This window comes from Pinus tabuliformis, chromosome 7 (genome assembly GCF_031772625.1).
Source record: "Pinus tabuliformis cultivar Carrire ecotype Pingquan chromosome 7, CPIR1, whole genome shotgun sequence".
Taxonomy (NCBI): domain Eukaryota; kingdom Viridiplantae; phylum Streptophyta; class Pinopsida; order Pinales; family Pinaceae; genus Pinus; species Pinus tabuliformis.
This window is the reverse complement of record NC_142293.1, coordinates 174522029-174534168: the sequence shown is the minus strand read 5'-3', so window position 1 is coordinate 174534168 and position 12140 is coordinate 174522029. Positions and strand designations below refer to the sequence as shown.

The window sequence follows — 12140 nt, the reverse complement described above, 5'->3', positions numbered from 1 at the left end:
TGTACAAACTTCATACTGTAATAACGTTCTCATATGGACTCGAATTTTAGTTTCGTTTGTTCCATTGGAAAGATTGCAATGATATATTTGATTTTACTATGGTTTCATTACAATCCAAGGACTTTTGTTTTTTAGCCTTTTCAAAGCCACTTCTGAATTCTAAGCATTTCTGGAGCCACCTAGATCAATTTTGATAATTCAAACAATGGAAATCAAGTATATGTAGAAAGAGGTTTTTCTAAAACTAAGGGAAATATTTTTGAGCCTTTTCAAAGATACTTCTGAATTCTAAGCATTTCTGGAGCCACCTGAATCAATTTTGATAATTCAAACAATGGAAATAAAGCACATGTAGAAAGATATTTTTCTAAAACAAAGGCAAACTAGTGCAAAATGAGAAATTTGTTTGAGTAGAGTGATCCTTGGAAATGTCAATAAGCAATAAAAATTCCATAATGAATTTAAACTTGGAGTAAATTAAAGTAGGACAAGGAGACATCAATAATTTCAAATTATCAATTATCAATTAATCACAATCTACCTATTCATAATTGAGTGTTAGAGTCCACTTGGGTTAGCTCAAATAACAATATCCGTGGAAATGTAGTCTCACTGAACCAGAAGTCTTGGGTTCAAATCTTGTGTTATCTCCCCGATTGGGGTGAAAAGTTGGACATGATGAAGATGTAATCCTACTAAGCTTACAAAAGAATATTAATTGAGTGATAGATTTTTTTCCTCTACAAGTATGTATCATTCCTTTTATATGGATCTTCAATCTCTACACACATGCATCGTCCCTTTTTGTTCATATTTTCAAGCTATGCATGTATGCATTGTCCCCTGCCATTCAGATCTTTAAGCTATGCAAGTAAGCATCCTCCCCTTTTAAGTATTAGGCTTTTTTCCTCTACAAGTATATATCCTTCCCTTTTGTCTGGATCTTCAATCTCTGCACATATGCATCATCCCCTTTCGTTCATATTTTCAAGCTAGACATGTATGCATTGCTCCTTCCATTCAGATCTTTGAGCTATGCATGTAAGCATCCTCCCATTTTAAGTATTAGGTTTTTTTCCTCTACAAGTATGTATCCTTCCCTTTTGTTTGGATCTTCAATCTCTGCATATATGCATCATCCCTCTTTGTTCATATTTTCAAGTTATGCATGTATGCATTGTCCCTTCCATTTAAATATTTAAGCTATGCATGTAAGCATCCTCCCCTTTACGTCATTTCTTCAAGCTCTATGCATATACATCCTCCCCTACCATTCAACTTGAACAACTAAGAGAAAAGAAAAAGTGGATGAACAAATAGCTTTATCTTTTCTAGAGGGACAAACATATCACACTTTAGAAGAAATAAACATGTCTACCATTACAAGAGGTTATTTGAAAGTGGTTGCTTGAATAATATGTGTCTCATTCATAATTTATTTTTTGCTAAATAAGTGATAAGGTGGTAAACATGGAGTCACTTCTTAAAATTATTTAATACATTGTTATACACTTCATCTTATTTTTTTTCCAAATCTAGGCTGAGTTGAGGCTAGAGTCAACCCACAGGTTGGATGGAAGAATGCTCTGCCCAATAGAGGGTTGTCGTCGCTAAGACTATGAGAAACTCAATCGAACTTGGATGCCCGTTAAGACAATGCAATGCAACCCACATAATTGACTTCCACTCTCAACTCCTCCCCATAAAATTTAATCTCATGAATCAATATGAACTAAACCACACACAAACCAACTTATATACACCTCATTTATTATATTTTAGTACATATTATATATATATATATATATATATATATATATATATAGATATATATATATATATATATATATATATATATATATATATATAAAATAATATATTTTCTAAAAACAAAAAAATAAAATAAATAATATACAATTTTTAAATATTTATATTCATAATTAAACTTATTAATTAACAAATATATCTTACATAAAGATTAACTTAATCAAATTATAAAATTGAAACTAAACATAATATAAAAAGCTGCATTTTACAAATTAATGAAAAGGTATAGAGTATTAAAAAGTTTAATTGTCTTTGTGACAAAAAAAACTATAATAAAAAGTATCATCGAAACTTCGCGAAGGGTATATATATATATATATATATATATATATATATATATAGATATATATATAACCTTTTACAAACTTTGGGAAAAGGTATGAAGTATTAAAAAGTTTATGGTCTTTGTGACCAAAAAAAACTATAATAATAAAGGTACCTAATGCTGTGTACACTCTGCTTTTTAATTGCACAAGGGTTACGAGGTAATTTAGCACAAGGGTAAACTTGTGCAACATTTTAAAGAACGGCTTTTTGGGTGACTGAAACGAAGCTGGGAATTTTGAAGGACTGAGTTCAGTAATGGATGCAAGGCAGGGGAGGGGTGAAATCCCCTCCTTTAGGGATGTAATGGCTGGTAATTCTGGAAACAGTAGAGGGCATGGGCGGGTGACGGAATTAGCTGATGACAACCCAGTCATGGGGAACCAGTGGCAGGCACGACTGGTCAATAAATGCCTTCCAAGGGCATAGAAAAAGCCCAGGTATGTAATTCCGAATAACAAGTTGGAGAATTATCGATGTTATATGAGAGATCACGCGTTAATTTGTAAATTTATTGGGTATTGGCCTTCTGAAAGGGATCTCCTGAGATGGATCCAACAGAAATGGAAACCAAGAGGCCATATTGATCTCAAATTGGGTGCTAAGGGGTTTTTTACAGTCATTTTTGCAAATTTATAGGACAAGGCAAAGGTTTTTGAAGAGGGACCCTACTTTATGAATAACGCGGGACTGTTTACACGGTATTGGGAAGACCGATACAACCCTGATGCAGAGAAAATCAAGGCAGCACCGATATGGGTTCGCTTATTTGGGTTACCAGATGAATTTTGGGATCCTGAAATATTGGAGGGAATTGGTAATTCAATTGGCACTTTTGTGAAGGTGGCTGAGACCACGAAAAGGGGTAAATATACGTCGTATGCTAGGATTTGTGTGTATATGGATATCTCAGCCCCTTTATCGGAATCTATTGAGCTCGAGTATCAGGACGAAATTTGGCAACAGCCTATTGATTATGAACATATATTGTTTCGCTGTAGACGCTGCCATGTTTATGGTCACCTCGCAAGGGATTGCCCACAAGGTAACGAACAGACAGTGATAAAGGATACGCTGGATGGCATTCGACCACGTGAGGGGATATTAGGGGAAGCATATGAGTTTCAAGAGGTACAGAGGAGAAGAAGACCTACTCCTGGGAACCCTAAAATCCACTCCCAGGAACGGAACTCAATACCTGAAAGTCAAAATCAGTACAATATTCTTCAAACACAGGCAGAAGACGGAAATCAGGGTAAGGACCGTAATGAAACCAACCCAAGTGCACAGGACCAGGAGAATAACGTGGTTGCACCGATGGAAATCATTAAGGATGGAAAGAGGAAAAGTAGAAGCCCAAGCCGAGAGCCAGAAGGAGAGGAGGGAGCACAAGATGATATGCATACAGATCAATCCAAGAAGGGGAAGGAAGTTGTCAAAGAAGTGGGTACAGAGGAAGAAAAAATAATGAAGAAGTTACTTACTGATTGGAAAAAATTGGACGAACGGTTCATTCCATAGAAAGAGAAACAATTGTATAAGGAAACCTTTCAACGGTATAAGGAGAAGACGGCTGGCTGTTTAGAACCTAGGTCGGCGCATGACAATCTGGACTCCCAAATTCTCGAAGGAGATAGTCAAGGTAAGACCGGATGGAAAAAAGTTAGACGAACGTTGAATGAATCCATCCAAGCAGTGGGCGAGACTCTGGTAAACTCCGGAAGGGTGATACCTCTGTCCGAGGTATTTCTACAAAATCCTCGAAAGTTTTAAATGATTGTTTTAAGTTGGAATATACGGGGACTTAATAGTCAGGGGAAATAGAGATATTTGAAGGAACGAGTGAAGAAAGACAAGCCAAGTATTATGGTAATTCAGGAAACGAAAATGGAAAGTCAACAGATGGAAGAAATAGTTAAGAAAATGAAAATAGGATATGAGGTTATGGCTTTAGATGCAACAACGACAGCAGGGGGATTGGCCGTTTTGTGGAACCCAGAGGAGGTAATTTTTGAGCATTGGTTTTCTTTCCCTAGAATACTTTCAGGTCTGTTTAGATTAGTAGGGATGGGGGAAAGAATTTTGTTCACTGGGGTATATGGGCCTCATAATTATAGCGACAGGAAGGATTTCTTGAAGAACCTTCATACTATGAGAAATCTTATTCCGAATATTCCGTGGATGATAGGGGGGGATTTCAATCTAATTAGGCATCTAGGAGAGAAGAGAGGAGGGGTAAGGAGAGAAGATTCGAATATGGAGGAGTTCAATGATATGATCAGGGATCTAGGATTAGTAGATATACATACAATAAATGGTGTACATACTTGGAACAACCGTCGAGGAGGACAGAGTCAAATTGCCTCTCGGCTGGATCGATTTTTACTATCAGAGCAAATTTTGAATAGGGATGTGTTCATTGAAGCTAAAATTCTCCCTAGCATTGGTTCAGATCATTGGCCCATTCGGTTGGAGATAGATATTAAGCAGATTAAAGGGAAAAAGCCTTTTCGCTTTGAATCTTTTTGGCTGAGAGATCCACAATTTATTCAGAAACTGGAAACCTGGTGGAATCAATGCACTAGTCGCGGGAAAGGGAGAATGCATACTTTCCAATTGAAGCTTAAGGAACTAAAACAAAGAATCAAAGAATGGAATCGGAAAGAATTTGGGAATATTCTGGAGGCCAAGCAGAGGTTGGAAGGAGAAATGGAGGATATCCAGCAAAAAATAATATTGGAAGGCAGAGATGAGGCCAAGAGTAGGGAGGAAGGACGTATTATAAGCTAGTTAGAGGAACGACGCAAACAAGAGGAGATTTTATGGCGACAAAAATCAAGGGTACGGTGGTTAAGGGAAGGCGAACGGAATACAAAATTTTTTCATCAAGCTATGATTCAACATAGGCAGCGGAATAGAATTTTTTCTATCAAGAATGCAGAGGGAGAAAGAGAGGTAGAGCAGGTAGGTATTGAAAAGACTCTAGTGGATTACTTTAAGGGAGTGCTCACAGAAAATCAAAGGGACAGAAGGGAGGCAATTAATAATATCTGCAGAGAGATACCAAGGAAAGTTATCGAAGACCAAATTAAGGCATTAATGCAGGCAGTCACCATGGAAGAGGTAGAAGAAGTTGTGATGAACATGGCTAAAAACAAGGCTCCTGGACCCGATGGATATACAATTGAATTCTTCCAGGCAAGCTGGCACTTTCTAGGCAAAGACATATGGGAGGCGGTGGAGGAATCAAGAATCAGACAGCAAGTATGGCCAGGTATTAACTCAACCTTTTTCACCTTGATCCCTAAGAATAAAACATCCGAAGAACCACAGGGTTTCAGACCCATAGCCCTGTGTAATGTAATTTATAAGATTATATCTACAGTGATTGCGAAACGGTTGAAACCTCTCCTCCCCAATTTGATTGCGCCTGAGCAGACTGGGTTTGTGGAAGGCAGGCAAATTTTGGACGGTATAGTGGTATCCCAGGAAGTAATACATTCTTTAAAACAGAGGAAGAAGAGAGGGATGCTTATGAAGCTGGATTTATCTAAGGCATATGATCGCTTGAATTGGGATTATCTAAGAGCGGTTCTTGAAGCTTTTGGGTTTGAAAACAGATGGATAGCTTGGATAATTAGTATGGTCTCCACTCCGAACTTCTCAATATTGATTAATGGGATACCTACAGATACGTTTAATGCCACCAGGGGTATCAGGCAGGGGGATCCAATCTCGCCGTTCCTGTTCATACTGGCTATGGAAGGATTAAGCAGGAGGTCAGGGCACGAAGGATCAAAGGCATTCGATTATGGGGGGATAATCTAATCATAACACATCAGCAGTTTGTTGATGATTTGATGTTGTTTGGGGAAGCGTCGCTTAGAGAGGTAAGGGGCTTCAAACATGTCTTAGAAGTTTTTATGAACGCTTCAGGTATGGTGGTTAATAACGATAAATCTTGTATTTTTATCTTTAACTCACCTGAAGTTGTTAAGGCTCATTTAACTCGCGTGCTAGGATTTAGACAGGGAGAATTACCCACAAAGTACTTAGGCATTCAACTAGATATCAATTCAACGCGCATAAAGAATTGGCAAAGTTTAATGGATAAGATCCGGAGAAGATTAGATAGCTGGTCGTTTAGAACGTTGAATTTAGCAAGTCGAGTTGTTCTTTTAAAATCAGTTTTACTATCCATTCCTATATACCCGTTGTCAATTATGGCTGCCCCTAAGGGAGTGTTTTGTAAATTAAGAGAAATATTGGGTAAATTTCTTTGGGGGGGACCAAAGCAGCAAAGAAAATGGACCTTGGTTTCATGGCAACATGTAATCAGGAGGAAAGAGGAAGGAGGCCTTAGTATTAGGGATTTGGAGCTAGTCAATAAGGTTTTAGGGGCGAAGCTATGGTGGAGATGGGTGCAGGGGGGTGTGGATATATGGAAACGCATATGGAATCAAAAATATAATATGCCACGCTCAATGGCAGGACGCCTCCGGGTAGCAGAAACTCCAAGAGGGTCACAAATCTAGGAGCTAGCAAGAAAAAACAAAGATTTGGTTCGGGACCTCGCTTTCTGGGAAATCCGTGAAGGAAATTCAGCGAGGTTTTGGGAGGAGGGATGGCAACAACGTGAGAAGTTGGAGAGAAATCCAACTTTACATGAACTTCAAGCAGTAGCGCAACGGGCAGGAATGGAATATGTTAAGGATTATTGGAGACAGGCAGACTTGAATGAAGTGTGGAGGATATGGAAAAGACCGCATGAATGGGATGAGAGAATAAGTCCGGAGACTCAACTAGTGTATATCAGAGAACTAGATTCGAGGAAAATTAAGATCCGGCCAGGCAGTGATATCCTTAGATGGGGTAAAGCAACGCAAGGTATGTTCACAGTTAAAGAAGCTTATTACTGGTTCACGAAGGAGGACAGAGTGGATGAACCAGTGGATTGGAAAAAGATTTGGGAAGGTAAATGGTGGCCAAAAGTAACAATTTTTGCATGGTTGGTGTGTAGAGGAAGGATCTTGACGTGGGATAATATGCAGAAACGAGGAATGATTGGTCCATCTCGGTGTTATCTGTGTAACAAGGAATTCGAGAACCAGGAACACCTGTTGAATAGATGTCTGTATACTCAGAGTCTGTGGGAAGAACTTCGGGTTCTCTTTGGTCAGTTGAATAGGGATCCCGACAGTCTTAGGAGTACCATTTTACAATGGGGAAAGGGGAATTTTCAAAGTAAACTTGTTAGGAGGATATGGAGTCTGGCGCTTGGTTTTGTAATATGGGAGGTGTGGAAAGAACGAAACCGCCGAATTTTTAAAGATCGAAGTTGCCATGAAGCAAGAATATGGGATGAAGTCTGCCGTTCGATTAAAGAGACGGTCTTATCCGAATCTTGGAGTGAGGAGGATTGGAAATTAAATTTGGAAGAGCAACGAATAATATCCAAATTGAACATAGACTTTACAATGTTATATCCCAACACTAACAGGCGTAATAGGTATCGTCCGCAGAGCCCAAATCATTTTCGATTCCCAGGAGACAACCGAATTAAATTGTCCTTCGATGGCGCATCAAAGGGCAATCCTGGGGAAGCAGGATGGGGTGGTATTTTCCGAGATAGTAGAGGGATTTCACGATGGGCATATGCTGAATGGGGAGGGGAAATGTCAAATAATGAGGCGGAGCTATGGGGGGTCTATCATGGACTTCGAATTGCCGCAAGGAATGGATATCGAAACCTAGATATAGAAGGCGACTCCCAACTTGTGATTGAAATGCTAAGGAAATTACAGGGGGGCAAAACCTGGGACCACGTTGCGAAGAGCTGGAGGACAGCTGCGATCATACAGGATATCGAAGGTCTGATGAGGATGATAGACTATATTACAATCAATCATGTTTTGCGGCGAGGTAATAGGGCGGCCGATTACTTAGCCAATTGGGCATGTGGGGAATCGAATCGGGTGCTGGATGGTAGTTGGGTCGTATTACAGGAGGATCCACGGTGGAATGAGTTAGCAACCATATTACGGCAAGATAATGATGAGGCGATCGTGCTCGACAGGACTGATTAGCTGCCTCCCCATAATGATTCGGAGGGGAAAAGACAGGCTCATTTATGATAACATCGGGGGTATGAAGAACAGAGTTGTCCAAATTCAATTATGGCGGAATGAGTATATGCAGGCATGGGAAGAAATGATCATCCCAAGGAAGAATGCGGGGCAGGTAATGAGGTGGGGGAGCGGTGGCGTCAAGAGGACAGGGATCGTATCACATCAGGATCCAAGACCTGAGACGTGTAATAATGAGCAGGCTTGGAAGCTAACTAACGTGGGAAGGTGGTCGGGCGGGGTTATAATGTTGCATGGAAGCGTTCTGATCTTGCATGCCTGTAGATGGAGAAAGGTTGTCCTGATTTTTGTTTGTAGGCGACCGGTGATAAGGCTTAATTTCAGAGTGTATAACAGTCGAGCGAGGGGGGGAGGTTTGGCGCTTCCGCTGGAGTATAGTCTGGTGGAATTGGGAGCGCATACGAGAAGGTTTATGAAATTGTTGATTAACATTATGGCAGTCAATCCAGCCAGAGGTGAAGGTAGGAGAACGCGTAGTCAGGGGGTAACTTTGGAAGCGAAAGGGAAGAATGTTGCTGAGGAAACGTTGCGTTCCATTTACTTGGACATACCAGAAGATTCGGACGAGCAAGAAGTAGATATTCGGGAGTATTTCGCAGAGGAGGAACAGAGGCCGACCTCGGGCGGAAAGGTTGGGAAATGGATGAGGCGCTCTGCTCCATTGGGCGCCAGGGAAGATACGGAGGGTGATTCGGATGATGATGACGAGGATGGGGGTAGACGGCGGGGAAGGAGTGGATGTCGACGGGGTCGAGGCAGTGTGCGGGGTAGAGGGAAGCCTGCAGGGAGTGGAGGGAACCGAACTAGCAGAGATACGTTTGAGGAAGGTTCAGGCAGTGGGGTTCGAGACAGGAAGAGAGGAAAAAAGGATATGAGGAGGAAGTTGCAGGAGGCCAAGGAAGCCTATACTAATGAGTCCAATCATAACATTCGGAGGATTATAGACCACTTGGAAGAAGAGGCACTGCAGGACCAATCTGAACCTGAGATGGAAGATTGGGAGAGTTTTCTCCCTGACCCGGGACACACCAGAGGGAGGATGTCACTTTATAAGCAGTCATTGCATGTATACTGGGGTATGAAGCGTTTACTCGCCAAGGCAATGGAACAAGTAGCAGTTGAAATGGTGGAGCTAGCTCAGGGAATGCCTACCCTTAAAAGAGAACTGAAGAATATACAAATGACTCTTCTCATGCAGGATAGGAAGATGGACCAGCTGGTCCAGCTGTTTAAAGAAAGTGGCATAGCGGTTAAGGCAGAAACTGAGGTTAGGACTGATGCCATGAAGCAGTAGACTATGCAGTTGTTGATAGGAGGTTTTTTCTATGAATTTTTGTAATTTTGATATATTAGATGGTTTTGTTTCCAGTTATGAACAGTATGGTTTTGTTTCCAGTTATGAACAGTATGTTATTAGGAATAATAGAGGGATTTTTAGTATGGTTCGATGAACTGAACATCTACTTTTTTTGGATGGCGATTATATACTATCGAAGGCCACCTGGTTTCCCTGCTGGGCGGGTGACGCCCTGTATATGTACATATTTTTTCTTATAGTAATAGAATCTTGCCTCAATTTACAAAAAAAAAAAAAAACTATAATAAAAAGTATGATCGAAACTTTGTTCACCCTTGGCCAAAGGGATAAAAAAGGACACCATGTTTTTCTTTTTTTTAATGAATTGAAAGGAAAAAAGGGGACAACATTCGGTTTTTGGTATGGATTGGATGCTTTGCATTTCTCTCGACGTGGAGGGGAAGGCACCGACAAAATGAATGTTCACTCTTTCCTCGGAAGCTTCCACCTCATGGATTTGTTATTGTTTTAGCACTTGTTTTTCAATATGTACAATTTGTACTGAATTTATTTATTAAAATAATTATTATTTCATTTACTAAAAAAATAAAATATAATAATGATAATGATTAATATCTATTAAAGTTAATATGGTTTATGAGAAAAAAACCAAAATTAATTAATTTTTTAATTTTCATTTTTTAGTCTATAATATAGTAAAAAAATTGAAAAATAAAATAAATGTAAGTAAGAACTACATCATTAAAAAAAAGGTATTTTTCATATTTAATACTAATATTAATTTTACAATATGTACCATTTGTACTGAATTTTAAGATAAAAAATATTATTTTATTTATTAAAATTTATTAAAATAATAATTATTTTATTTATTAAAAAAATTAAAATATAATAATGATAATGATTAATATCTACTAAAATTGATATGGTTAATGAGTAAAAAAAATAAAATTAATTAATTTTTTATTTTTCTTTTTTCTTTAGTGAGTGATGTAGTAAAAAAATTGAAAACTAAAATAAAAGTAAGTAAGAACTAGACCATTAAAAAATGTATTTTTCATATTTAACACTCTAATATTAATTTTAAAATGTTTTTTTTTTGGTATTTATAAAATATATGTTAAATAATATTAATTTATATTATTATCAAAATAAGAAAAAAGGAAAATTAAATATTAAATTACACAAAATTAGTAAATGATGTTCAACTTGTAATCTCCAACATTAAAATATAGATTCAATATTATTGATTTATATTTATATTAAAATATCACCTATATTTATATTTATATTAAAGTCACGATCATTAAATCCAAAAAGATTGCCCATGGTAGTTTCGTCTATGATAACTATTGTCTTGAGCAGGTTTCTTCTTATAAATTTTTGGGTATTGACTTTCCTCATTAGCTCAACTGGAATGTGTTTCTTCTTATAAATATTTGTGTATTGACTTTCCTCATCAGCTCAACTGGAATTATAGCATCGAGAAACTAATTATTTGAGGTTGGAAAGCTTATTATGAGCTTGAAAACAATTGTAAGTTAGTTGATCTTTACATTTGGAGTAAAAAAAGGTTCCTCTTTGAGATTCTTGTCACCCCTATTATCTTATACAGATGTGAAGTTTGTGGGTCCAGTATAGGGAGTTGTGGAGAAAGATTGAGATGATCCAAAAGCAATTCATAACCTATAACCTCAAGATCAAGGAAAATACTCCCTATCCTATCCTCTTGATCGAAGTTGGCCTGTCCCCCATTGAAAGTGCGGCTATGTTTAGGTATGAGATGTATAAGAAGAAGCTTCACAATATGGATTCCAAGAGGCTCCCAAAAATTGATTCTAACTTTAGTGAAAACCCCCACCTGCACCTCAAACGCGAGTGGTATCAAGATGCTCAGTCTTGGCTCAACCTTTGGGGGATTAAGGAGGAGATCATCGTGGGAAGCAAGGACTCTATCAAAGATACTATTACCTCTAGTTTTAAGGACAGGATGTGGGATGCTAAGGAGTTGGAGGGTAAAAGGAGGCTAAGGTACTATAAGGAGGTGATCAATCCGACCCTCAATAACTAGAATTATCTCTCTATGTTGACTAGCACCAAGCAGAAAATGAACATCGCTAGTATTAGAACTAACTCTCATGAGCTTCAGAGTGAGACGAGACGATGGTCTACTCCCAAGACTCCCTAGGACGATAAAATTTGTCATATTTGTGATACTAAAAAGGTGGAAGATGAAAAACACTTCCTTTTAGACTGTCTAACTCTTGCCCACATCCACTCTCAATTCCCTATCATCAGCCACACCTCCAATCTTCTTCACTTATTAAGCCAACCCAACTATAGTGATCTTGGAACGCTTCTTTCCCTACTCTTTGATCATAGAAACAAGCTTTTGAAGAATGACCATTAGACTCTCTTTTCTTGAGGTCCAATAGACCACATTGGTCTTAGTCATCATCATCATCATTATAAGGAAAATTTAAAATCAAACATTACACTATATCTAAAATCTATATATGATATTG

The 12140-nt window shown here is 38.3% G+C and overlaps 1 protein-coding gene across 1 annotated transcript; it reads left to right on the top strand.

Annotated features, from left to right (window-relative positions):
* Window positions 1–4038: 4038 nt before the first annotated feature.
* On the top strand, window positions 4039–4941 carry LOC149246400 (uncharacterized). The gene has a single exon (XM_089441237.1). The coding sequence runs from the start codon at window positions 4039–4041 to the stop codon at window positions 4939–4941; it is 903 nt and encodes a 300-aa protein (XP_089297363.1).
* The last annotated feature ends 7199 nt before the right edge of the window (window positions 4942–12140 follow it).

What these genes read in the sequence shown, in the direction of transcription:
- LOC149246400 (XM_089441237.1), top strand. Translation starts at nt 4,039, where the DNA reads ATGGAAAGTCAACAGATGGAAGAAATAGTTAAGAAAATGAAAATAGGA.